General features: G+C 42.2%; 1 protein-coding gene across 10 annotated transcripts in view; it reads left to right on the top strand.

Annotated features, from left to right (window-relative positions):
• Nucleotides 1-27990, top strand: part of numb (NUMB endocytic adaptor protein) — a 135197-nt gene that overhangs the window by 58612 nt on the left and 48595 nt on the right. For 9 of the 10 annotated variants that reach the window (XM_052030547.1, XM_052030501.1, XM_052030556.1 and 6 more), the window contains 2 exons: nt 6789-6931; nt 15372-15446. In XM_052030547.1, the coding sequence (XP_051886507.1) occupies nt 6806-6931; nt 15372-15446 (201 nt within the window). In that variant the 5' untranslated portion in view covers nt 6789-6805. Of the gene's footprint in view, nt 1-6401; nt 6432-6788; nt 6932-15371; nt 15447-27990 lie in introns of those variants that run through there. The other variant, XM_052030522.1, reaches the window with a different exon arrangement.

Here is a 27990-nt window from a genome sequence, read left to right as displayed (position 1 = left end):
GAGGCAACCTGGAAGAAAATTAGTGAGTTGACTGGACAATGCTACTATTAATTTGGGGGCTAGGAGGTGGTGGAAATCATTAGTGCATTAAATTAGTCTTTTTGCAATGCATTCATTCGTTTAGATGGTGCGTTTTCAGGTCATGTGATGATACTGCTCTGAATGCAGTATTTCCACTACCATGTGCTCAAACACAAATAGAAAATAATAGGCCATTCAGCTCCTCTAGATTGCTGTACCATTCATTCAGGTCATGCTGGTCCTGTATCTGAAGCTCATCCTGTGCTCAGTCTCCATGTTTTTTTCATTGTGACCAAAGACTCTCTTGAATATACTTGGCAACTGAACCTTCACAGCATAGAGAAATCAAAAATATCCGATTCTCTGGGTGAAGAAACTTCTACTGAACTCTGTTCTGAATGGCCAATTCCTTTGAGACAGTAACCCCAACCGGAGAAACATTGAGCCCACATCTACTTTTCAAGTCTCTTAAAAATTTGTTAAGTTTCAAAGAGATTGCCTTTTATCCCTCTAAGCTCTAGCGAGTATAGACCCAGTCATCTTAATCCATCCAAAAAAGCCTTCATCCCAGGAATCCATCTGTTGATTCCTTTGGGGGTGGGGGGGGGGTGGTGGAATAAATTAGAGGGGCAAAAGGGGGCCAGGAAATATCATTGGCAGACAAGATTAAGAATCCCAAGGTCTTTTACAAGTATATTAAGAACTAAAGGGTAACCAGGGAAATAGAAGGCCAATCTGTGTGTGGAGCCAGTGGATGTAACATTTTAAATGAATACTTCTTGCCTGTATTCACTAAGGAGAAAGACATGGTAGATGGAGAGTTGAGGGTGAAGGCCAGTGATATTCTAGCACATACCACCATTAAGGAGGAGATGTGCAGTGCATTAAGGTGGCTAGATCTCCAGGGCCTGATGATATGTATCCAGGCTGCTATGGGATGTAAGAGAGGAATTTGCTGGGACCCTGATAGATTTTTGCATCTTCCTTAGCCATGGGTGAGATGTCTAATGACTGGAGGATAGTAAATGTTGTTCCTCATTCAAGAAGGGTGGCAGGGATAAATCAGAACTATAGGCCAATGAGTCTTATCACTGGCAGGAAAACTATTAGGAAAAATTGTAAGGGACAGGATTTGTCTCGCTTGGAAAGGCAAGGACTGATTCGGGATAGTCAGCATGATTTTGTTCATGGGAAATCCTGTTTAACATTTTTTTTGAATTTTCTGAGCATATTGATGAGGTCCTGTGTGGTAGATGTTGTGCACATAGACTTTAGTAAGATCTTTGACAAAGTCCTGCATGGTAGGCAGGTGCAAAAGCATCCAGGGCATGCTGACAAAGTAGATCCAAAATCAGCTTAGTAACAGAAGGTAGAGGGTTGTGTTTCTGATTGGAAGCCTGTAACCAGTGGTATATCACAAAGGTCACTGCTGAGACTTTCGATGTTTGTGATACACATTAGCAACTAGGATGTGAATGTAGGAGGTATGATTGGTAATTTGCAGATGACATGAAAATTTGTTGCGTCCTAGATAGCGAAGAGAGTTATTTTAGGTTGATCTAGAGCAGTTGCAAAGTTGGGTGGAGCAGTGGCAGATGGAATTTAATCTTAACAATTACAGGATGATGCATTTTTTTTTGGAGGGTAGGACATAAAAAAACGGTAGGACCCGAAGGAGTGTTTATGAGCAGAGGAACCTTGGAGTACAAGTCCATAAATCCATGGAAGTGGTAGCACAGGTGGAGAGGATGGTGAAGAAGGCATATGGGATGCTTGCTTTCATCGGCCATGGCACACAATATAAGAACAGGGACATCATGTTACTACTTGTTCAGGCCATACCTAGAGTACTGTGTTTAACTCAGTTTAGGTCCCGCCAAAGTTACTTAGCACCTGAGCTTTGGTCCAAACATGGACAAACGTGGTAGTTACTCTCACTTCGCTCCAAGGCAGCATTTCATTGAGTGTGGCATCAAGGAGCCCTGACTAAACTGGAACTGGGGGCAAAACCCTCCACAAGTTGGAATCGTACCTAGCATAAAGGAAGATGGTTGTGGTGGTTGGAGGTCAACCATCTCAGCCACAGGACATCTCAGAAGAAGTTCCTCAGGGTAGTGTCAGAGGCATAACCATCTTCAGCTGCTTCATCAATGATCTTCAGCCGTAGGTTCAGAAGCAGGGATGTTTGCTGATGATTGCACAAAGTTCAACACCATTCATGACGACTCAGATAATGAAGCATTCCAAATGCATCCAGACCTGGGCTGATAGTAGTGTGAATGTTACTTGCCACCTAGGTGCTAGGCAGTAATGATGTCCAACAAGAGAAAACCCAACCATCACCCCTTGACTTTCAATAGCATTATCTTCTCTGAATTCTCCCCAGTATCAATATCCTTGGGGTTACCATTGACCAGAAACTGAACTGGAGTAGCCATATATACAATGTGGCTTCAAGAGCAGGTCAGAGGCTAGGAATCCTGTATTGAGTAACTTGCCTCCTAACTTACCAAAGCCTGTCCACCATCTCCAAGACTCAGATCCGGAACGTGATGGAACACTCTCCACTTGCCTGGATGAGCGCAGCTTCAACAACTCTCAAGAAGCTCAATACCATACTGGACATAGCAGCCTGCTTGGTAGACACCCCATCCACAACCGACCACTCACTCCACCAGCGACATGCTGTACCATTTACAGGATGCACTGCAGCAACTCCACAAGACTCCTTGGACAGCATTTTCCAAACCCACGACCTCTACCAGCTAGAAGGACAAGGGCAACAAAAGCATGGGAACATCACCTGGAAGTTGCCCTTCAACCCTCACACCATCGTGACTTGGAAATATATTGCCATTCCTTCACTGTCGACTGCAGCAGTTCAAGAAGGCACCTTACCACTATCGCCTTCTCAAGGGCAACTAGGGGTGGGCAATTAAATGCTGGCTCAACCTGCAAAGCTCACATCTCTTGAATGAAGGAAAAAAATTGTTGCCTGGAGTGGAGGGTACGTGAAGGGTAGGAGGATGGCTAGGGTAAAGGTAGATCCGATTAAGGACAAAGGTGGAAGAATTTGCCTGGAGGCGGCGGAAGTGGGAGAAGTTCTCAATGAGTACTTCTCTTCGGTATTCACCAGGGAGAGGGGTCTTGATGATGCGGAAGGGAGTGCTGGTAGGGGTAATGTTCTTGAGGTTGTAGATATCAAGAGAGAGGATGTGTTGAAGTTGTTAAATAATATTAAGACAGATAAATCTCCGGGGCCTGACAGGATTTTCCCCAGGCTGCTTCGAGAGGCTAGGGAGGAGATTGTTGAACTGCTGGTAAGGATCTTTGAGTCCTCATTGTCCACAGGGATGGTGTCAGAGGATTGGAGGGTTGCGAATGTTGTCCCCTTGTTCAAAAAAGGTAATAGGGATAGGCCAGGGAATTATAGACTGGTGAGTCCCACGTCTGTGGTGGGTAAGCTGTTAGAAAGGATTCTAAGGGATAGGATTTATGAACACCTAGAGAATCATGGACAGCCAGCATGGCTTTGTGAAGGGAAGATCTTGCCTCACAAGCCTGATAGAGTTCTTTGAGGAGGTGACCAGGAAGATTGATGAGGGCAGTGCAGTGGATGTGGTTTATATGGATTTTAGTAAGGCGTTTGATAAGGTTCCTCATGGTAGGCTTCTTCAGAAGGTCAGATGCCAAGGGATCCAAGGAAGCTTGGCTGTGTGGATTAGGAATTGGCTAGCCTGTAGAAAGCAGAGGGTTGTGGTGGAAGGAGTGCCCTCTGATTGGAGGGCAGTGACTAGTGGTGTCCCGCAGGGATCGGTTCTGGGACCTCTACTTTTTGTGATATTTATAGATGACTTAGATGAGGGGGTGGAGGGCTGGGTTCGTAAGTTTGTGGACGACACTAAGATCGGTGGTGTGTATAGTGTGGAGGGCTGTCGGAGCTTACAGAGGGATATTGATAGGATGCAGAGCTGGGCTGGCAAGTGGCAGATGGAGTTCAATCTGGAGAAGTGTGAGGTGGTACACTTTGGAAGGACAAACTCCAGGGCAGAGTACTGGGTGAATGGCAAGGTACTTGGCAGTGTGGAGGAGCAGAGGGATCTGGGGGTTCATATTCACAGTTCATTGAAAGTTGCCTCACAGGTGGAAAGAGCAGTTAAGAAGGCCAATGGGATGTTGGCTTTCATAAATCGCGGGATTGAGTTTAAGAGCCGCATGGTGATGATGCAACTTTACAAAATTCTAGTTAGACCACACTTAGAGTACTGTGTTCAGTTCTGGTCGCCTCATTATAGGAAGGATGTGGAGGCGTTGGAGAGGGTGCAGAGGAGATTTACCAGGATGCTGCCTGGATTAGAGAGTATTGAATATGAGGAGAGGCTTAAGGTGCTAGGGCTTTATTCACTGGAAAGGAGGAGGATGAGAGGAGACATGATAGAGGTATATAAAATACTGAGAGGAATAGATAGAGTAGAAGTCAGTGCCTCCTTCCCAGGGCACCAATGCTCAAGACGAGAGGGCATGGCTTTAAGGTTATGGGTGGGAGGTTCAGGGGAGATGTCAGGGGGAGGTTTTTCACCCAGAGAGTGGTTGGTGCACGGAATGCACTGCCTGGGGTGGTGGTGGAGGCAGATACATTGAACAGGTTCAAGAGCTTGTTGGATAGGCATATGGAGTGTGGGATGGGGGGATATGCGGGAGGAAGGGGTTAGGTAGTATGAGGGTGGTTTGATGGATGGCACAACATGGTGGGCTGAAGGGCCTGTTTTGTGCTATATGGTTCTATGGAGCATTTCAATTATGATGAAAGATTAGATAGGCTGGGTTTGTTTTCCCTAGACAAGAGAAGGCTGAGGGGTGACTATTGATAGAGATGTACAAAATTGAGGGGACTAGATAAGGTAGACAGTAAGAATTGTTTTCTCATGCTGGGGGTGTCGGAGACAAAAGGGCATAGGTTTAAGGTGACAGGTGGAGATTTAGAGGGGATCTGAGGGGGAATATTTTCATCCAGAGGGGGGTTGGAGTTTAGAAAGCACTGTCTGAGGGGGTGGTGGTGGCAGAGAGACTCACAGCATTTAAGAAGCATCTACACAATCACTTGAACTGCCGAAGCCTAGAAGGCTGTGGACTTACTGTAGGTAAATGGGATTAGTGTAGATGAGTACTTGTTGGTCAGTACGTAAAGGGCAGGTCGAAGGGCCTGTTTCTGTGCTGTATGACCTTATGATTCTGACTTTAAATCATTGAAAATGGCAGAGCAGGTTGAAGAAGTAGTTAATAAGGCATACACAATTCTGGTCTTTATCAATAGAGGCTTAGAGTACAAAAGCTGGGAAGTTATGCTGAAGCTTTATAAAATGCTAGTCTGGCCTCTGCCTCAGTATTGTGTTCGTTTCTGGTCAGCTTTTTATAGGAAGGATGTGAAGGCATTATTAGGGAGGCTCCAGAGGAGATTTACAGCAATGATTTTTGGGATGAGACACTGCAGTTATAAGAATAGGTAAGAGAAGCTGAGCCCTAAGAGAAGACTGAGGTGGAATTTTATAGAAATATAACAAATAATGATGGGTCCAGCCTCTGTCGCTACCTTCCCTCTCCCCTTCCTGGCTCCATCTGCCCTTTTCTTCTCTCTCCTTTTCTCTACCCATCATCTACCATCCACTGTCTCCCAAGTACATCCCTCCCCTCTCCCACCTAGTTTCACCTGCCTGTCTTCCCCCTCCTCACCTGTTTTCACCTCTTGCCTGCCAGCCCATGCCTCACCCCTCCGTCTCGCTTTAAACTAGCCACCACCCCTCTCCATTTTCTGTCCTTGCGCAGGGTCTTGACCAGAAATGTTGACTATCTCTCTGTCTCCAGTGGTTTGTCTTTTGCTCCAGATCCAGCATCTGTAGTCTGTCTTGTGTGTGCTAACGTACATCAAGGCAACCTTGAGGTGAATTGGGGAGTTGTGAGGTAAGGAGGGTATCCTTGTGCATCATTTGGGGAGATTTCATTTTTAATCATTGAACAGAGTAGAATTAATGTTTCAGGTCAATGACCTTCCTCAGTTTCTTTGAAACAAATTTTGAAAAAAAATTGAAATGTGTTGGTGTTCAATTATTGTTTAATGTTAGGCTTAAAACTGCATTAAAAAAACTCAGGATTGATTTTCTTTTGCTCACCAAGCCAAGTAAGAGGCACTGTCTGGAATAGTCAGTTATTCAGGTCAGAGTTCTGGTGGTGGAGTTAATTAGCAGTTGGGATTATTTTGGATGTGTTGGGAGGCTGCTTTACCAAGAATTCTATTGAGGAGTGGCTCTCAGTAGGTGAAGGCAGATGATATTCGTCCAAAATTCCATTAGTTTGCAATGCTTGGTGTGACAGGGTTCATTACACGAGATCTTGAAAGACCCAAGTAATAAAAGGTTAAGCTTCCTATTGTGTCATGAGGGAAGAAACTATTTCCAACGACTAAAGCATTTTGCTGTGAATGTAGTTTTGGTATTTAATCCGGAGTTGTGTGTGTCACATTGGTCTTTCCTCTGCAAAAGTACAGCTGAATTGGTGTTGAGGATTAGATGAGTAATTGGCACAGTCATATTTGCTATTTTTAATTAATTAGTGAAAATGACTTGTTTCACATCATTTAAGTCAGATAATGTGATTGTATTCTGCTAATTTAGTTGTGTTGGAAGAATAATTACTGCTTTTACAGACAAGGAGTTACACAGTACTCTCAGTGGATCAAACTTAATGTGCATATTTTTTCTCTCATGTTTTAGGAAGTCAGTGGTCAAAAATGAACAAGTTGCGACAGAGCTTCAGACGCAAGAAAGACGTATATGTTCCCGAATCAAGCCGACCGCACCAGTGGCAGACGGATGAAGAAGCAGTCCGTGGTGGCAAGTGTAGTTTCCAGGTTAAGGTAAGGTCTTGCCGAACCCTTTATTTAACTAAATTCAATGATTTAAGTGTTTCTGTTTGGATAAAAACAACTTTTATGGAACCAGCAGTGAATCAGTGTTTTAGAAAGAACTTGTACGGTGCTTTATCACTTCTTCACGATGTCATTGATTGTTTTGCTGCAATGGATTACTTCTGTAGTTTTTTCCACAGCACCAGACTGTTTGTACACAAGAATTCCCCCAAAAAGCAAATAAATGAGTAAACCCCGTAAAATGTATTTTACTTTCACCGTCATTGGCAAATGGGATCTTTTGTTGTTATTCCATGTGAAATAAAGAACCTGAATCAGTGCGGAGCTCTGAAGGTATTTTACTACGATATCAGCCTGCACAGTTTGCCACAAGCTGTAGCTGGAATTGAACCCATCGCTTTCTGATTGGAATGAGGGCTCTATTAAAGTTGGAATGAAAAATTATAATACTGAATAAATGCCTAGTCGGGATTATGTCATTGTATTTACCCATTACCAAGTAATTAGCTTCAAATAGACCACCTGCAATGTGGGTTCTATCTTTATTGATAACTACAGGAAATCTGGCATCAATTTACTGTATAGAATATGGAGCTGTGGTTCTTAGAAAATTCAAAGTTGCAAATTATGTTCAACAATTCATTAATTGTGGTATATTCCCTAATGCCCTGAGTATCACTAATGTCCTTTAGGGGAAGAAATCTGCCATCCTTGTCCGTTCTGGTCAGTGTGACTCCAGACCCACAGAAATGTGGTTGACACGTAAATGCTGTTCAAAATACTTAGTCAAGGCCAGTAAATGCTAGCCTTGGCAGAATGCCCAATTCCTGAAAAATGAGTGAATTAAAAAAAACTGATCCAAAATAGTTAGAAATTGGGCTAAATTGGACTCTCAAAGTTACAGATTCCCAATAAACACTTCTGTAGTAAGTGTGTGTTTAGACTTGCTAACTTAATGAACTGAGCAACACTATTTCTAAGAACACAAATCCACCCTTTGTTTTTGAGGTATATTGGTTGTCCTAATTTATTTTTACACGTAAACTAGAGAAATTCTTAGTCCAAAGGATCAGCAGCATCTGTCGGCATTCAGGGACTAGATGTTTGAGATTGGGTCAATTCTGATGAATGGGCATTGACCTGAATTATTAGCCCTCTTTTTCTTGCTGCATCTCCTGAACATTTTAATAATTTCCTGTTGTTTTTTTAAATTTAATTATTCTTACAATAAGAGTTTACAGTGAGCTGTCTTTAGGTAATAACGTATCAGATATTTTAATGGAATCTCTGACCAGAGTGTTGGTGGGTACCTGTTGCCAATAGGGTTGGCCATTTAATTGAGTAATATCAGCAGTTCATCTTGTAATTAGATATGTAGACAAATGAGCTTTGATGAGATGAAAGATGTATTCCTTAATATTAAATGTGAATTTAAAAGTATTGATAAAACTTGAGCTGCATTGTCAGAGGTCAAGGCTGCAAACTCTGCAGGAAGAAACAAATGAAATATTTTAGGTATTGTACGGTGGCCAAATTTGCAGACGACACAAAAATAGGTGGGAAGGCAAATTGCAAGTGGGATACAAAGAGTTTACAGAGTGAGTGTGTTAGAAGTTGGCAATTGGAATATAATGTGAGAACATATGTTGTTCATTATGGAACACAACAACAGGATTATTTAAAGTGGGGGAAAACACTGCAGAAAAATGCAGTATAAAGGGATTTGGGGGTTCTCTGCATGAAAAACAAAAAGCTAGCACACAGGTGCACCAGGAAATGGGGAAGGCTAATGGAATGTTGGCCCTTATTTCAAGGGGGTTGGAGTATAAATGTAGCGAAGTCTTACTGCAATTATTCAAGACACTAGTAAGGCTAGTTAGATTAATACAGCACAGAAACAGCCCTTCATGCCCACCCCCCATATCTGTGCTGGCCTTCTGTCTCTACTAATTCTATTTTCCAGCACTTGGCCCATAGCCTTCCATTGCCATGGCATTTCAAGTGTTCAACCAAATAACTATGCAAAAGTTGTGAAAGTCTTTTGCTTCCACCAGCCTCTGGTGAAAAGAATTCCTCAAATCCTCTTTCAATCTCCTAACTTTGCCTTAAAGCTGTGCCATGTGGTTATGGGTGCTTTTACTAAGGGGATAGTTTCTCACTATCTACCCTATGCACCTCATGGTTTTGTATACCCCAGTCAGGACCTCTTTTGGCTTTCTCTGCTCCAGTAAGTTCCTGAAAAGGATTAATTTTACATTTTGGTTGGGCTTTTTAAGTCTTACTGTATATATTTGAGAATGTGTTTTCCTTATGGGTCACAGCACTACCTAGTTTGGTGATAAATGATTTATAATATATGGACATTTTGCTTCCAGTAGTATTCCTGATTGAATTGGTGAGATGGGAAATAGGTGACCACCTGCTTTTCTCCATGGATGCTGCCTGGCCTGCTGAGTTACTCCAGCATCAGTGTTTTTCATCTAGATTCCAGGTTCTACAGTCCTTTGTTTCTCAGGTGGTTGTCCATTTTTCGTGATAAAAGTGAAAAGATGCTCGACATAAGTACCCTCAGTAGATGTTTGGGCATCACATCAAACACTGAGTGTCCTCCCAGTCCCCCACAACTACGTCACTAGGAGCTGCATGAGAGCGAACTGAACCACTCACTTCATTTCTCCCAAGCCCTGTTTTATTTCTGAGATTGAAATAAATTAAAATGAATCCTTAGCCCATAACCATTCAAAATAATGAAAGAGAATCCAGGAGTGCACCGAAGACCTTGAGACTGGACAATGAGAGCATATGAAAGCCATGCTCAAACGATAGAAGAGGCATATAAACATCCCACCCACCCTATTAAGTATGGCAGAGTTCATGAACCTGGATAGGACTGAATGGCCACCTCACAGCTCAAAGAACTAGAGTCATCTTCAGTGCTGAGGCACTGAAGAAGAGAACTGCAAAAAGAACTGCAGGGCTCTTAATGTTTGATGTGATGCCCAAACCTCTACTGAGGGTATTTATGTCGAGCATCTTTTCACTTTTATCACCAGAAATGGACAACCGCCTGAGAAACAAAGGACTGTAGTCAGGAAATGAATGAGAGAGAAAATAGGTAACTATCAGGGCTTAACAATCTATCCCAGGATGTTAAAAGGAATAAGGGATGAGATTGCTCAGACTCTGACAAAGATTTTTGTATTTTTCTTAGCAGGTGAAGTACAAAGGACTAGAGGATAGCTGATGTTGTCCCCTCCTTTAAAAAGGGTAGTAGGAAAGGCCTGGAAAGTATAGGCCGGTGAGCCTTGTAACAGTGTAGGGAAGTTGTCAGAGAAGATTCTGAGGGATAGATTTTACGATCACTTGGGCAGGGAATGATTAGTGTAGGGGAGCTCATGTGTCAGAAATCTGATTGTTTTTTATGGAGGGAACTAAAAACTGATGAAAGTAGACAGTTGAGGTAGTTTACATGGAGGTCACTAAGGTTGTTGACTAGGTCTCGCATGGTAGGCTGGTCCAGAAGGGACCAGCACATGGGATCCAAGGCATGTTGGCAAACTGGATCCAAAATTGGCTTAGTGATAGACAGAATGTAGTGGTGGATGGGTGTTTTTTTGGCAGGAAGTCTAACAAGTAGTGTATCACAGGGATTGGTGTTGGGACTTAAATGATGGGGATAAGGGGTGAGAGGGAGAGAAGAGTTGGGAGAAGGACAGAGAGAGGGTGGGAGAGAGATGGGGGAGAGAAAGAGGAGGGAAAGGGAGGGGGGAGAGACGGGAGTGAGAGTGGGGGGAAGAGATGACACAAAAAGTAGTGGAGTCATAGAAAGCGAAGAAGGTTGTCTAAGAATATAACGGGACATAAATCAGCTGGAAAGTTGAACAGAGCAGTGGCAGTTGGAATTTAATCCAGATAAGTGTGAGGTAATACACTTTGGGAGATCAAATTCTGGTAGGTCATATTAGAGGAAATGGCAAGCAGTGTTGATGTATAGTGATACCTTGGGGTGCAAGTCCATAGCTCTCTGGAAGTGGTGACACAGGTGGATACAATAGTGAAGAAGACATTTAATATGCTTGCCTTTATAGGCCAAGGCATTGAATATAAGAGATGAGATGTCATGTTGCAGTAGTACAAAACATTTGTTAAATGGATTGTGTACAGTCCTGGTTGAAGGAGGATGTGAGCAGAGAAGAGATTCTCAAGGATGTTGGTGAATGGAAGGCTGTAGTTATAAGGAGAGATTGAATAGGCTAGATTTATTCTCACTAGAATGTAGGAGGCTGAGGGGTGACCTTATAGATGTCTATAAAATTGAGAGGCATAGATAGGATCACTGGAATCTTTCCCAGGGCAGGGAAGTCTATAACTGGAGGGCACAGGTTTAAGGTGAGAGGGGAGAAATTTAAAGGAGATCTGAGGGGTAAGTTTTTCCACAGTATGGTGAATATCTGGGAAGAGCTGCCAGAGGAGGTGGTAGAAGCAGATAGAACTACGATGTTACAAAGGCATTTGAATAGGAAAAGCATGGAGCGGTACGGGCCTAATGTAGGCAAATAGGATTATCATAGATAGGGTTTACGGTTTGCACGAGTAAGGGCCCCTTTCTATACCGTGTGATTCTATGAACCAGATAGACTAACAATAGTTCTATTATATTAAGTGGACACCTAGAGAATTGAATTTGATTTTCAATGAAAAAGCTTTCAAATGGGTTTAATGAAAAAGCTTTCAAATGGGTTTAATGAAAGAGAGATAGTGTCTGTTTTTTGATGAATCGCAATAGGGTAGGTAAACAAGTACCAGTGAACCTGTTGCACCTGGCTTTTGAAAAAGCATTGCTCAGAAATGTGTCACATGAAGTAAGGGTAAATGGGTTTGTAGAAACTTTCAGAACTTTTTTTTAACAGAACATAGATGTGGAAAATATGCATGGAAAGCATAGAACCGTAAATCTGAAATTAGAACTGAAAATGCTCAATACTAGGCAGTATCTGTGAGGAGAAGATTTGGGTCTATGCTATTTAATGAGAACTGGAAATCTAAAATAACAGGCACGTTTTAAGTTGCAAAGAAAAGGGAGCATTTTGGTGAAGTTTGGTTATTTTTTAAAAGGCTTCAAGACTAGATCAAAATGTATGTGAAACGACAATGTGTGCACAGGAGAGGTGATTGTTTTGCCATTCAGTTCCGAGTACTAAATGATGTGCTGTAATGATCTCAAATCAACTATGCATGCCTAGTGACAGGAGCTTACACTGATACTCGTGCTTAATTTCACCCTCGTTCTTTCTCTACTCATTCAGGTTTGCTACTTTTCTGCTATATTGAACATTTTTTAATCATCTTTTGCCTAACCTAACCTTGATGCTAATCGACTTGTAGTTGGGGAATGGGTCTAGATTTGGTGGCCCCTACCCTATTTCTTACTGGTAGCATATTTGGTCTGAATCTTTATTATCTCTTTGAATGTTTCCCATTATTCTGACACAGATTTCTTTCAATTTATTGTTTCCTGCCCACATACCTATGCCTAGTAAAATTTGGTTTTGGCTCAGTTTAGAATGTTTACTTCTGGTCTCTATGCTACATCTAACCGAATTATGATCACTACCTCTGCCGGTGCTCATTTTCCCTGTATTATTCTGTAAAGCAAAGTCTCAGACTATTGATGTTGAATTTACTATGCAACATTTTTCCAAAAAAAGCCATCTTAAATGTCTTATGTCTTAATTCTTTCTTCAATGTGGTTCAAAATCCTTTGCAGTTACTGCCTTATTTCTTATGTTGCCTATATATCTTACTCTTTTGGAGAGCCATAGTGCATGCATAATTGAACCCTTGAGGCCTACTTTGTTTACCTTTCTGGAACATCATTCCTCCTCCCAGCTGTAATTGTTTCCTCATGTATCAGTGGTATCACTACCATCCCCTCAACACCTCATACTGGCTATCTGCCCTCTTATCTTTCAGTCCAGATGAAGGGTCTTGATTTTTTTTATTTACAACGTGGTAACAGGCCCTTCCAGCCCAACGAGTTCACACCGCCCATTTTTTTTAAACCCAAATTAACCTACCCATACGTCTTTGGAATGTGGGAGGAAACCGGAGCACCCGGAGGAAACCCACGCAGACACGGGGGAACGTACAAGCTCCTTACAGACAGCGACGGGAATCTGAAACATCACCTGTCCATTTCTCTTCACAGATGCTGTCTAACCCGCTGAGTTCCTCCAGGAGTAATTGTTATGAAATCGCCCCCTGATGTCCATCTGTGTCCTCATTTCATTGATTTTTTTTTTATTTCCCGGATTCATTTCATTGCAGACTGTCAAACTTTTGTCCTATCCCTAAGAAGTCGTCAATTCTTTCCCAAGCTGAAAACTGAAAAATGTGATGCACTTACTGTTGATGCTTCTGGTTTGTCTATCACCCTTTCTCATTCTGCCTGTATACATTTTAGCAACAGGAAACCTCCATCTGAAGAGTGCCATTTACAATATGTTAATTGCTGTGGATGTACTGCAGTTACACCAGTGGATGTTTAAGCTTTGCTGTAAAGCATGAACTTTGAACTGAAGAAATTACATTTCCATATGCATCTCTTAAAGATGTGGTAGCACTGGAGAAGGTGCAAAGGAGATCCAACAGGATGCTACCTCGGATGGAGTGTTTCCGTTATGTGGAGAGGCTAGGTTTGTGTTCCCTGGAGTGGAAGAGGTTAAGAAGTGACATGACTGAGGTTTGTGAAAGTGAAGGGTTATAGATAGGGTAGACTGCAGGAAACTTTCCCCCATATCACAGGTGGACAAAACTAGAAGACAGGTTTTGGATAAGAGATTTGGAGGGGATCTGAGGGGACCTTTTTCCACCCAGAGGGGTGGTGAGTACCTGAAATACACTGCCAGAGACTGGTGGAAGCAAAGTCGCTGTCAGTTATGTATCCAGGTAAGTACTTGAATGGCCTAGGCATAGAGGGCTATGGGCCAAGTGCTGGAAAATGGTATTAATATGGATGGGTGCCCACTGGTTGGCATGGAAGTGGTGGGCCAATCGCTCTTTTTTCCATGCTGCATGGCTCTATGATTAGGTTTTAAGAGGCATTTAGATAGACACTTAAATAGGCAAGGCATAGAAAGGTACAGTCCTAATGTAAACAAATGGGATTAGTGCAAGTGAATGAAAAGATCGTCATGGAGGTGGTGGGCTGAAGTACAGCACAGAAATGGGCCCTACGACTCTGTGACCCTGACTCTGAATCGCTGACGAGTAAGGGAAGGAAGCATGCCTTTCAGCCCACCATGAGCATGCTGACTGTCAAGTGCCTATCTATACTAATCCCATATACCAGTACTTGGTCTGTAGCCTTCTATGCCTTGATTCAAGTGCTCATCCAGATACTGGTTAAATATTGAGAGTACCTGCCTCCACCTCAGGTACTGTTACTCTCTTTTGACCCTGTATCGTGTGGGCATGGCTTTCACCAGGCAGAGTTTCACTAGTACTAACAATCCTCCTGATAAATTGACTAAGTAGTTACCCTAGCTCTTTGTCAGCTGGCTATTCAACTGCTGGGTTATCATAATTGAACCCAACACTGTCTTCGCCCAGAGCCTACACAAAGTTTCAAAGGTGTTGTGTGATTGTGATCTGGAGCAGAAGCTATCACTGATTCTTCTCTCTGTTGGTTGGAGTGAACCCACAGCTTTTGAGATTGCAGCAAATGCTCAATGGGAAATATTTCCCTGAGGAGGAGTCCATCATGATTTTGAATAAACTTTGTTTGGTATTGGTTTATTATTATCACTTGTACCGAGGTACAGTGAAAAGCTTGTCTTACAAACTGATCGTACAGGTCAATTCATTACACAGTGCAGTTACATTGAGTTAGTACAGAGTGCATTGATGTAGTACAGGTAAAAACAACAGTACAGAGTAAAGTGTCACAGCTACAGAGAAAGTGCAGTGCAATAAGGTGAAAGGTCACAACAAGGTAGATCCTGAGGTCGTAGTCCATCTCTTTGTATAAGGGAACCACTCAATAGTCTTGTCGCAGTGGGGTAGAAGCTGTCCTTAAGTCTGGTGGTACATGCCCTCAGGCAGCTGTATCTTCTACCCGATGGAAGAGGAGAGAAGAGAGAATGCCCTGGGTGGGTGGGGGCTTTGATTGTGCTGGCTGCTTCACCAAGACAGCGAGAGGTAAAGACAGAGTCCAAGGAAAGGAGGCTGGTGGCCGTGATGTGCTGGGCTGTGTCCACAACTCTCTGCAGCTTTTTGCGGTCCTGGGCAGAGCAGTTGCCGTACCAAGCCGTGATACATCCAGATAGGATGCTTTCTATGGTGCATCGAATTATGTATTATTAATTGAATTATGTAGGATATATTGTAAGGCTAATCAGAACTTTGAACTTGCATTTTTCTTTTTCAGTACTTAGGCCATGTGGAGGTAGATGAATCTCGAGGGATGCACATCTGTGAGGAAGCTGTAAAGAAACTGAAATCTGTATGTATATGTATTTTGAACAGCACATAACTTTAAAAATTGCACATCATATCTGCAAATACTGACATTTATGTTGCTTAACTAATGTCCTCTTCAATTTTGCTGCTCCTAGCTTGGTGTTGCATTTTGTTATGATTTTATGGTCGCTGACTCTTGTCCTTTAAGTACCTGAAATAGTTGACATTTGTTTGTATACTACTGCATGCTGGACTACTAATGTAGCATCTTATCTGTGCTATTTAAATGGGCTGCAAAAGTGATTTTGTTTTTTATTTTCTTGTACCATCTTTTCCCCTCTCGCCCACGATTCTGGCATGGCATTCCCCATTTTGCAGAGACACGATATGGAATGTCCCTTGGACACCATTTCTCCACTGGTGTTAGTTTATTGCTAAGGTAAAGGAAGCCAAATGCCAGCTTCCTCAGCAGAATCTTCTATGACAGGGTGACATTAGTGGGAACTAAAGAGACTGCATCACTTGAAGGTAGCATTTAATTAGATAATAAGGATTGAATTGTGTGTTTTGGATGTGGACAGTAGCTTATGACAGTGTCATATGTAAAATTTTATGTGCATGGGAATGAAATACTGAGGTGCAATTGTAAGTAGAGTTTCACTGATTGTGTACTGTTATGTAAAACATTTTTAAGATGTGTAAATTTAACCTTTGGTTTTGTTACTATCAACTTGGATCTCTCAGACAAACATCAAGTGTTAGATGAGTGACTGTTACGCAGTAGTAGATTGTGAAACTGGTGTTACATATACTGACATGCCTCAGAAGCATTTGTTAACTGTATCTTCAGGTGTAAACTGCAAATGAATTGCATGATGGAATGAAGATATGGATTAAAATTTTCAAATGGGACTAAGTTAATGAAAGTGAGTTGTGTGGATGGGAGGAGGAAGTTACCAGTGGATATACAGGCTAAGTAAGTAGGCAGATGGCATGGGGAGCTGGGGTCAGATTGCCTGCAGTCTAATTGAATGAAAGAATAGATTCTTGTCGAAATAACATAAATGATAGGAGATGAATAATAGAATACCCACTGAAATATTGTAAAACCAAAAGTAGAATGATGAATTGTCAGTGGGATTTCAAAAAGTGAAATCTTGTGTGAAAAATTTCAATGAATTCTTTGTAGAAGTAGCATTGCTTTTTTGGAAAAAAGAGTAATTCTGATCTAATTCATTGAGATTTTCAAAAGGCCTTTGCACCTTCTGCCACTCAGTAACTGTGAGCTGGCAATTAATTTTGCTATGTATCCCCTGAGGACATTGAGTGCAGGAGTTGGGACATCATGTTGCAACTGTACAAGATGTTGGTGAAACCACACTAGGGGTATTGGGTGCAGTTTTGGTCGCCGTACTATAGGAAGGATGTGATTAAGTTGGAAAGGGTGCAGAAAAGATTCACAAGGATATTACCAGGAGTGGAGGGCTTGAGTTACAAGGAGAAGCTAGATAGGTTGGGACTGTTTTCCTTGGAGCATAGGAGGCTGAGGGGTGACCTTAGGGGTATATAAAAATTATAAGGGACATAGATAAGGTGGATGGTCACAGGCTTTTTTTTTGCAGGGTAGGGGAGTCTGAAATTAGCGCAGATTTAAGGTGAGAGGGGATAGATTTAAAGGGAACCTGAGGGGCAAGTTTTTCCACATAGAGGGTGGTGGGTATCTGGAACAAGCTGCCAAAGGAAGCTGTAAAGGCTTTATTTAAATGGTTACAATATTTAAAAGACATTTAGACAGGGACTTGGATAGAAAAGCTTTAGAGGGATGTGGGCCAAATGTGGGCAAATGGGACTAGTGCAGGTGGACATTTGGTCAGCATGGACTAGTTGGGCCTAAGGGCCTTATTCCTGACTCTGATTATAGTGCCACACTGTAGATTAGTCAGACCCTGCAAAAATCTTTTGAAAGTAGGGTCCATGAGAATCAGTGAGACCACAGTTGTTTCTAATTGACATTAATAATTTAGTTCAACAATGCAATTTTTGCCACTCGTTTGGGGGATGGTGTGAGCTGTCAATATTGAAGAGCCCTGTGACAAAATCATCAGAAGTTATTAACAAAAAAATGAGTCTTCAAGAGTCTTATAACAGTGGGCTGCCAAAAGTCTTCATTGACAACATCACAATGGCCAGTGAGTTGAGGCAAGGCACTTAGAGGTCAGTGTTACAGTAAACAAAATTTATTTACTGGAAGTTCATTCTATTTAAAGAATAGAGTAAATGAAAACTGTTAACTTTTCCCAGCGAAAGCAGAGTATTTCCTCCAGGAGAGGAGAGCTGTACATCTATAAAATCAATCTGTTACTTAGAGGAATGTGGCCATCAAGGTTGATAGACAGAGTCACCAGAGATTCTCCACTCTGCTTGGCTATGGTGTTGCTGTGTATAGCTTTTTTGAAGAGAAAACCTACCCAGGCACTATATTGTAATTTCCAACAGATGAAACTGAAAAGTAGAGGTTATACTTGTATTGAGCTATAGTTGGACCATAGTTCTCCTTTTTGTTTAAAAAAAAGATGCTGAAGAGAAATGGAAAAAATATAAATGGATATCACAATTGAGGTTGTATCTATTTGGAAAGAATAACATTTCTTCCTCACTTTGTCTTGAAAATAGAAAGCTGAGTTATAACTGAAGTGGGGTCTGAACACACTAAACAAAAAAACAGGAGTAGCAGTAGGCCACCAGGCCCCTGGTCTCTTCCCCTGCCACCCCCTCTCCCCCCACCCCCCCCCCCCCCCCCCCACCACTCCCTACTCAATGGTTGATCTACCCCAGGCCTCAACTCCTCCTCTGTGTCAGGACCTCATCGCCCTCTATCCACTGATCTTTCAAACATTTATCCACCTCCACTTTAAGTATATTTAATGATCCAGCCTTCTCAACCCTCAGGGGCAGAGACTTCCAATGATCCACTATGCTCACAAGAAGAAATTTCTACACACCTTAGTTTTAAATAACCATTCCCTTTTCTTGGAACTGTGTGCTCTTGTTTGAGACTCTTCCATTCATGAAAACATCTTGATATCTAATCTGTCATGCCCTCTTTGGATATTTATTTGACTAAGGTTACTCCTAATTCTTTTAAACTCCAAAGAATACAGACCCAGCCTGTTCAGCCTGTCTTGATAGGACATTCATCACATCCTATGACTCACTCGATGAATCTCCTTAGGACTGCTACTATATCTTTTTTCAGGTAACGGGACCAAAACTGTACACAATATGGCCGCATACTGTGGCCTCATCAACAACCTGTACAATTGTAACAAAACTTCCCCATTTCTAATTTCTGTGCTATTTACTTTCCTAAATACTTGCTGTACCTGCCTGTTAACTTTTTGTGATTCATGCATAAGAACACAGAGATCCCTCCTGAACTTCACATTTGCAGTCTCTTTCCATTCGGATGATCTGCCTTTCACCCAACTTTGTTTTCTATGTGATAACCAGTTTTCAATCCATGCTAACATACTTCCTTCAATACCATGAGCTGTTAATTTGTATACCAACCTCTTTTGTGGCATCTTGTGCCTTTCCAAATGCCTTTTGGAAATATCTACATGTACCCCACTGTCTATTCTGCTTGTCATGTTCACCAAGAATTTGAGCAAATTTGTCGAACATGACTTGCCATTCATAAAACCACGTTGACTAGGTTTGATTATATTCAGCTTTCCTAAATGATTAGCTATTTCTCCTTTGATTATTGACTCTAGCATCTTGCCAGATATAGATGTTAAACTAACTGACCTTTTGTGCCCTGCCTTCTGTTGTCTTCCCTTTTTTAAACAAGGGAGTCACATTTGCTGATTCCCAACCCACTGGCTTCCCCCCTAGAATTCAGTGGGTTTTGAAAAACTTCAAGGAATAGGTCCACTGTCTCTACTACCACTTCCTTTAAAACGCTGGGATGCAGGTAATGTACCTGGCTGATTTGGCTACCTTTAGTACTGTGAATTTTTCCTAATACCTTGCCCTCATAATTGGGATTTTTTTTTAACAAATTCTTCCATGCTGTTTGAAACTAGCCCGTGTGTTATCAGGGTATTATAAGTTTCCTTCACAATGAAGACTAAAATTGATTTAACATATCTGCTGTTTCATCCTTAACTAATATTAATTCCTCAGCCTCATTCTCCAGAGGTCCCACACTAACCTTCACAACTATCTTCGTATTTTTTACATCCACGGAACCCACTATTGTTTGCTTTGATATTACATGAGTTTTCTCTCAATCAATTTTCTCCTTTTGAGATTTTTCATCTTTTGCTGCTGGTTTCTGGAAAGTTCCCAGCCCTCTGTCTATAACTAGCGTTTGCTTCTTTGTATTGTCCTACTTCTTGATTTAATATCAACCTTGTCCTCCTCTTGTTAACCACAGATGGTTTCTATCTCTCAAAGATGCTTTCTTTCTAGTTGGGTCTGTTGAATTATTTATGGTTTTGATAAAGTTGACGAAGGAAAGGCCTGTTATAAAAGAAACTTGACTTCCTTTCAGTCTAAAGAAAGGCAAACAAGGAATTTAGCAGAAATTTGAAAAATATCATAAGTAGGAGTTAGTAGTCATTGCCATTTTGTAAGATAATATCTGATGCTTGCTCTGAACTACGCTCTCCTGTAGGAGCTCCATATTCCTGGTTGATCTCAGCCTAAAATATACTCAGTGATGACTCAGAATATATACAGCCCTGGGCAGGGAATTCTGCTATTTTGCAATGCCGTGGGTAAAGAAATTTCTCCTCAGTTCAATTCAAATGACCAACCTCTGTGCTGAGATCAAGGCACCCAGTTCCATGCACTTTGGCCAGAGGAAATTGTTGCTGAGCATTTTGTCAATCCATTTCAGAATGAGGTCCCTCACTTTACCAAGCTTGGATGAGTGTATATGTTCATCTCAGTTGATCTCTCATGAGAAGGCATAGCCTTCATCCCAAGAATCAACCAAGTGAACTTCCCTTGCACTTCTAGGGCAAGTATGCCCTTGGATGAAGGGAACAAAAAAGGGAACAAAGGGAACCCTGTAGGTGTGGTGTAAGTTAAGTGAAAAAGTGGTGTTTGCATCCAGTGAGCAGTATGAGAGATAAGACATATATTTAAAGAAAGATTGGAGGAGGCTCGATTGGAGCATAGATGCTGGTATAGACTTGTTGATCTGAATTCCCTGCATGCATGCTGTGTATTTGACCAAGCAAGATTGTTGATCAGGTTGGTTTCAGAACATCAGTGAACTGTTACGCAATGCTGCCCAGTTGAAATGTTTTAGTTAAAGTAATGTGAGCTTTTAAAGAAGTCAGCTTATACTCGGCTGGAATTTGATCAGTTTCTCAACACCTAGTGCAAGATTTCACGCTCATCTCTACCAACTATGAAATTAATTGTATGGAGCAGGTGTCCTGTCTGTTATGCAATTTACAGTTCAAGGTGCAATAAGGGAAATTGTGCTTACTGCTCAATAAACCAGAATGATGAAACGATTAGTTGATGTTTTGTTAGACAATATTTGTGCCATTCCAACAATTTTTCTCCAGAACTGTCTTTTCAGGTTTGACTATTTAAAATTGCCATGCTACCAGTTTATTTCCATTTCTGCTCCCTTTGTTATAATGTTACTGAAGGAGTAATACTTCCATCCTGATCAAAATAATACCAATGAGTAACCCTGCAGTTTGCCCCAGTGTCGCTATACAAAATGTATAATTGATCTATATGAGTTGTATCAAAGCAATGACTGTAATATGATGAATATGCCCACTCTCCATTAAACTATCCATAGCTGCCTACATTTAAATGTTTTGGTAAACACTGGTGCCTTTTCCTTCTAGAAACATTGACTGCTAGAGTGAGCAGCTGATGACAGAGCTCTCCTTGGGAACCCTCTGCACACTGACTTGTTAACTATTTTAGATATTCATTAGTCACTAAAGAGGAAAAACCTGTACATTCTACAGCCTTTCCATGAGTAACATCCATTTTTACTAATTCATTTATAGGATGCGGTGTTACAAGCATGGTCAAAATTTATTGCCCTTGACCATATGGCAGTGAGTCATTTACATGAACAGCTGTAGTTCTTTTGGTAAAGATAATCCAGTAGTGCTTTAGGGATAGAGATTTACAGGAGTTAGATCCGGCAGTTGTGAAGAAATGCAAATTATTTTTAAGTCGGATGGTGTGGGACTTGAAGAGGAACCCGCAGATGCTGAGGTCCCCATGCTGTCCTCATCTTTGATGGTAGAGGTTGCAGGTTTGGAAGATGCTCAAAATCACCTTTTGTAAGTAACTACTGTGCATTTTACAGATGATTATGCACTACAGTACTAGCGGTGGAGAGTATAAGTGGCTCCTAATCGAACAGCTGCTTTGTGGTGTTGGGCTTGATGAGTATTACTACAGCTACACTCAGCTGGGCAAGTGAACCATAGAACTATAGAAAAATACAGCACAATACAGGCCCTTCAGCCCATCATGTTGTGCCGACCTTCTAACCACACCTTAGACAATCTGTCCCCCTATTTTAAATTCCCCCATATGCTTATCTAACAATGTCTTGAACTTGACCAACATATCAGCCTCCACCACCACCCCAGGCAGTGCATTCCATGCACCAACCACTCTCTGGGTGAAAAACCTGCCTCTGACATCTCCCTTGAACTTCCCACCCATTACCTTAAAGCCATGCCCTCTTGTATTGAGCATTGGTGCCCTGGGAAAGAGATGCTGGCTGTCCACTCTATCTATTCCTCTTAATATTTTGTATACTTCTATCATGTCTCCTCTCATCCTCCTCCTCTCCAATGAGCAAAGCCCTAGCTCCTTAAGTCTCTCATAATCCATGCTCCCTAATCCAGGCAGCATCCTGGAAGATCTCCTCTGCACCCTTTCCAACACTTCCACATCCTTCCTATAATAAGGAGACCAGAACTGGACACAGTACTCCAAGTGTGGTCTAACCAGAGTTTTGTAAAGCTGCATCATTACTTCACGGCTCTTAAACTCAGTCCCACGACTTATGAATGCTAACATCCCATAAGCTTTCTTAACTACCCTATCCAACTGTGAGGCAACTTTCAGTAATCTGTGGATATGAACCCCCAGATCTCTCTGCTCCTCCACACTGCCCAATCACCACTGCCCAATCACCCAAGAACACTATCAACCTTGTACTCCACCTTGGAGTTAGTCCTTCCAAAGTGTGCCACCTCATACTTCTCTGGACTGAACTCCGCCTGCCACTTCTCAGCCCATCAATATCCCTCTGTAAGCTTCGACAGCCCTCCACACTATCCACAACACTACCGATCTTTGTGTCATCTGCAAACTTGCTAACCCATCCTTCTACCCCCTCATCTAAGTCATTAATAAATATCACAAAAAGTAGAGGTCCCAGAACCGATCCCTGTGGGACACCAGTAGTCACAGCCCTCCAATCCGAATGCACTCCCTCCACCACAACGCTCTGTTTTCTACAAGCAAGTCAATTCTGAATCCACATGGTCAAGCCCCCCTGGATTCCTTGGCCTCTGACCTTCTGAAGAAGCCTACCATGTGGAATCTTGTCAAATGCCTTACTAAAATCCATGTAGACCACATCCAGTGCACTACCCTCATCAATCTTCCTGGTTGTTGCCTCAAAGAACCCTATCAAGCTTGTGAGGCAAGATCTTCCCTTCACAAAGCCATGCTGGCTGTCCCCAATTAGTCCATGTTTCTCTAAATGCTCATAGATCCTATCTCTTAAAATCCTTCCTAACAGTTTACCCACCACAAACGTAAGGCTCACTGGTCTGTAATTCCTTGGACTATCCCTACTACCTTTTTTGAATAAGGGGACAACATTTGCCACCCTCTTCTCAAACTATGTCATGTTTAAACTTGGAAAAAATTAGGAGTGGTACTGTTGATCCTTTGCTTAAATTTGAATATATTTGGAGTCCATTTATTCAATATTTTCACATAATATAGATCCCCTTTCAATAACTTCCAATTTAGAGGAACGGAGTTGACGACATAATATTGTGCTGTTTCTACTGAGAAATTTCAGTCCAGTCTTGTTTTTGTTTTTTTGAAATTTTTCTGTTTAGTTTGGTTTGATATATTGTTTATAATTTTTTTTATTGATTTGGGGAATTTTTTCTTTCTTTTCATATATATTTCTTTATATATATATTTTATATATTCATTTTTTATATATATATAATAAAATCTTTTTCTTTCTTTTATATTATATTCATTTACTAAGAGGTTGTGGGATCTAATTTTTTTATATTTTATTGTTCTTTATGATTATCTATGCTGTGATTGTTCTCCTCATCTCTTTGTATTACATGTACAAACATTGATGTTATATATTGATCTGTATTAATTTGAAAACTAATAAAAAGATTAAAAAAGAACATTTGCCACCCTCCAATCCTCTGGTACCATTCCTGTGGACGATGAGGACTTAAAGATCCTAGCCAACGGTTCAGCAATCTCCTCCCTCGCCTCACGCAGCAGCCTGGGGAATATTCCGTCAGGCCCCGGGGACTTATCTGTCCTAATATTTTCTAAAAGCTCCAACACATCCTCTCTTGATATCTACATGCTCTAGAACATTACCCTTACCAACACTGTCCTCAGCGTCATCAAGACCCCTCTCCTTGGTGAATACTGAAGAGAAGTATTCATTGAGAACCTCACCCACTTCCACAGCTTCCAGGCACATCTTCCCACCTTTGTCTTTAATCGGACCTACCTTTACCCTAGCCATCTTCTGCTCTTCATGTACGAGAAAAAAGCCTTGGGATTCTCCTTAACCCTACTTGCCAAAGCCTTTTCATGTCCCCTTCTTGCTCTCCTCAGCCCCTTCTTAAGTTCCTTCCTTGCTACTCTATATTCCTCATGAGCCCTATCTGATCCTTGCTGCTTACACCTTATGTATGCTGCCTTCTTCCTCCTAACTAGTTGTTCCACCTCTCTTGTCAACCATGGTTCCTTCACCCTGTCATTCCTTCTCTGCCTCACCTGGACAAATTTATCCCTAACATCCTGCAAGAGATCCCTGAACAACGACCACATCCCCATAGTACATTTCCCTTCAAAAATGTCATCCCAATTTACACTCTCAAGTTCTCGCCTTATAGCCTCATAATTCTCCTTTCCCCAGTTAAATATCTTCCCATCCTCTTTGCTCCTATCCCTGTCCATGACAGTGCTAAAGGTTATTGAGCAGTGGTCGCTGTCCCCCAGATCGATAGATCTGTCACCTGACCCGGTTCATTACCTAAAACTAGATCTAATATGGTATTCCCTCTAGTCGGCCTGTCAACATACTGTGACAGGAGTCTGTCCTGGACACACTTAACAAACTCTGCCCTGTCTAAACCTTTGGCACTAAGCAGGTGCCAATCAATATTTGTGTTGAAGTCTCCCATGATAATAACCCTGTTATTTTTGCATCTTTCCAAAATCTGCCTCCCAATCTGCTCCTCAGTATCCCTGCTGCTACCGGGGGGCCTATAGAATACTCCCAGTAGAGTAACTACTCTTTCCTTGTTCCTAATTTCCACCCATATTGACTCCAGAGAGGATCCTTCTACATTATCCACCCTTTCTGCAGCTGTAATAGTGTCCCTGACCAGTATTGCCACCCCTCCTCCTCTTCTCCCCCTCTCCCTATCCCTTTTAAAACACTGGAAACCAGGAATATTCAATATCCATTTCTGCCCTGGTGTCAGCCATGTCTCTGTAATAGCCACAATATTGTAGTCCCATGTACTTATCCAAGCTCTCAGTTCATCACCCTTATTCCTGATGCTTCTTGCATTTACATAAATGCACTTTAGCCCATCCACCTTTCTACTTTTATAGCCTGTACTCTGCTTCTCCTTCCTCAAAGCCTCTCTACCTGTTAGATCTGACTTTTCCCCATCCCCTTCTTCCTCTGACCTACCCCTCTGGTTCCCATCCCCCGGCCAACTAGTTTAAACCCTCCTGAACCACCCTAGCAAACCTGGCTGCAGGGATATTGGCCCCCCTTGGGTTTGGGTGTAACCCGTCCTCTCTGTACAGGTCCCACCTTCCCCAGAAGAGATCCCAATGATCAAAAAATCTAAAACCTTCCCTCTTGCACCAACTTCTCAGCCACTCATTTATTTGCCATCTCCTCCTATTCCTACCTTCACTATCGCGTGGCTCTGGCAGCAATCCCGAGATTGCTACCCTTGAGGTCCTGTTCTTCAGCTTTCTGCCTAGTTCCCTAAGCTTACTTTTCAGGACCTCATCCCTCTTCCTACCTATGTCGTTGGTACCAACATGAACCACAACTTCTGGCTGTTCTCACTCCCGTTCAAGAATCCTGTGGACCCGATCAGAGACATCCTGGACCCTGGCACCTTGGAGGCAACATACCATCTGGGATTCATGCTCACTTCCACAGAAACTCCTATCTGCTTCCCTAACTATCGAGTCCCCTATCACTACTGCCTTCCTCTTCTCCTCCCTTCCCTTCTGAGCAGCAGGACCGGTCCCAGTGCCAGAGACCCGGCTACTGCTGCTTGATCCCTGCAGGTCATCCCCCTCAACAGCTTCCAAAGCAGAAAACCTGTTATTGAGGGGAACAGCTTCCAGGGTCCTCTGCACTATCTGCCTGTTCATTTTCTTTTTCCTTTTCTCTCCCCTGACAGTCACCCTTCTATCTACTTCCTGGACCCCAGAAGTACCTGCTCTAAGGGGGGGTGACTGTCTCCTGATGTACAGTATCTACATAACTCTCTCCCTCCCTGATGCTTCGCAGTGTTTGAAGCTGCTACTCCAGCTCATCAATTCTGAGCCGAAGTTCCTCCAGCCTCAAGCACTTACTGCAGACATTGTCATAGTGCACCACAGCAAGGTCCACGAGCTCCCACATCAAGCAGCTGCAGCACACCACCATGTCCTCCATCTGAACTAATTCTTTCCCTATCTAGTTTTTTCCTACTTAAAAATTTATAACAGATAACAGGTAGACCTTACCTACCAGCTACTCGCCCCCCTCACCCCTTTACACCTACACCCCTTGAGCCAAAGCCCAAAAACACTCTGCTCCCACTCACTCCGCTGCCCACTTCTTTTAAAACTGTTCGCGCGCGCTACCAACTGATGTCACGTGGCTGCACAGTTACTCCCCGCTATCCCCGAACCGTTAGAAAAAAAACTTATCTGTTTGGAACTCCTCGGCTGCTTCCGTTCGTTCGCCTCTCACTCCCGATCTCCACGAAGATTATTTCATGACACTCTTGACTTGTTCCTTGCAGATATTGAAAAGATTTTGGTGTGTTACTCAACAGGGTATACCCACAGTTTAAGCTGATGGGAATGATGCTCTTGGAGCCATGGTATTTGCATGATTTCAGATTCTGGTCAATTGTGATACCTCAGGATGTCGATGGTGGTGCACCTGGTGATCGTAATGGTGGATGTCATGGGTGGTTGCACTCTTTCTTGTGTTGGTGAAGATTGTCTGGTGATTGTGTGACACAAATTTTTATTGTTACTGAGCAGCCGTGCCCAAATATTGTTTGGGCCATGTTTCATGCAGGCATTTATTTTGTGGAGCATAGCAAAAGGAATTCACCATTGTGTAAACATTCCCACTTTTGATCTTGAATAAGGAAGATCATTTTGATGGAAAATGGATCTTTAAAATGAAGTTAGGAAATTGGAGTACAAAAGTAAGGAAGCGTCAATAAGATTTTATGGAGTTTTGGAACAACTTTCCTTGGAGTATTGGGTGTAGTTTGAACATCGTGAACAAAAAATGCTGTACAGTAGATTGGAAAAGTGCTGCTTCATCTGGAAAGACTGTTTGGGTCCCTAGATGGTGGGAAGGAAAGAAGTGAAAAGACAAGTATTGCATCTTCTGCAGTTGCACAAGAAAGTGCCATAAGACAGATGGTAGGTGGAGACAGAAGAGCAGACCAGGGAGTCATTTCAGCCCAGGAATCAATCTAGTGAAAATGCATCACTCTGATTGCAAGCCAAGTGCATCAGGAGTTCTCGAGACAGGAGAAGGATGAAGTTTTGGATGAAGACTCCTGGTCAAAGAAATATACAGAGGTAGAGGCAGCGGAAGAAGAGTTAAATGTCATTTGGGCTCAGAATTAATTAAGATGGGGGCAGAGGGGAACAAAACTGTTTCAGCTGATTGGATAGTCTAGGACAAGGGGACATGCCTTTAAGGGATGAAATTGGAACTGTTCTTAAATTTCAGCTAATAGTAGGTCATTTGGTCTTTTTAAATCTGAGTTGCATAGATATTTGCTTGGAGATGGTTAAAGGTGGGTATGTGAACCTTTGCCTCAGACGTTTCTGGCATTAAGAGTTGGGGAGTTATTCCCCTCTTCCTCTCAGAATGATGTCTGCTATTCTCAACTGCTCCTTGTGGTGGTGACTTGCATACTCTATTTTTGATTTCCCCAATGGATTTATTTCTGACTGTCTTATATTTATTGTCTGTGGTTTTGGCTCTTCGATAACTCAAAGCATCATCTCTGTAAATGCTCCTATTG

Source organism: Pristis pectinata, chromosome 1 (assembly GCF_009764475.1).
Source record: "Pristis pectinata isolate sPriPec2 chromosome 1, sPriPec2.1.pri, whole genome shotgun sequence".
In the NCBI taxonomy this organism is placed as follows: Eukaryota; Metazoa; Chordata; class Chondrichthyes; order Rhinopristiformes; family Pristidae; genus Pristis; species Pristis pectinata.
This window is presented reverse-complemented; position numbering and strand designations above follow the sequence as displayed.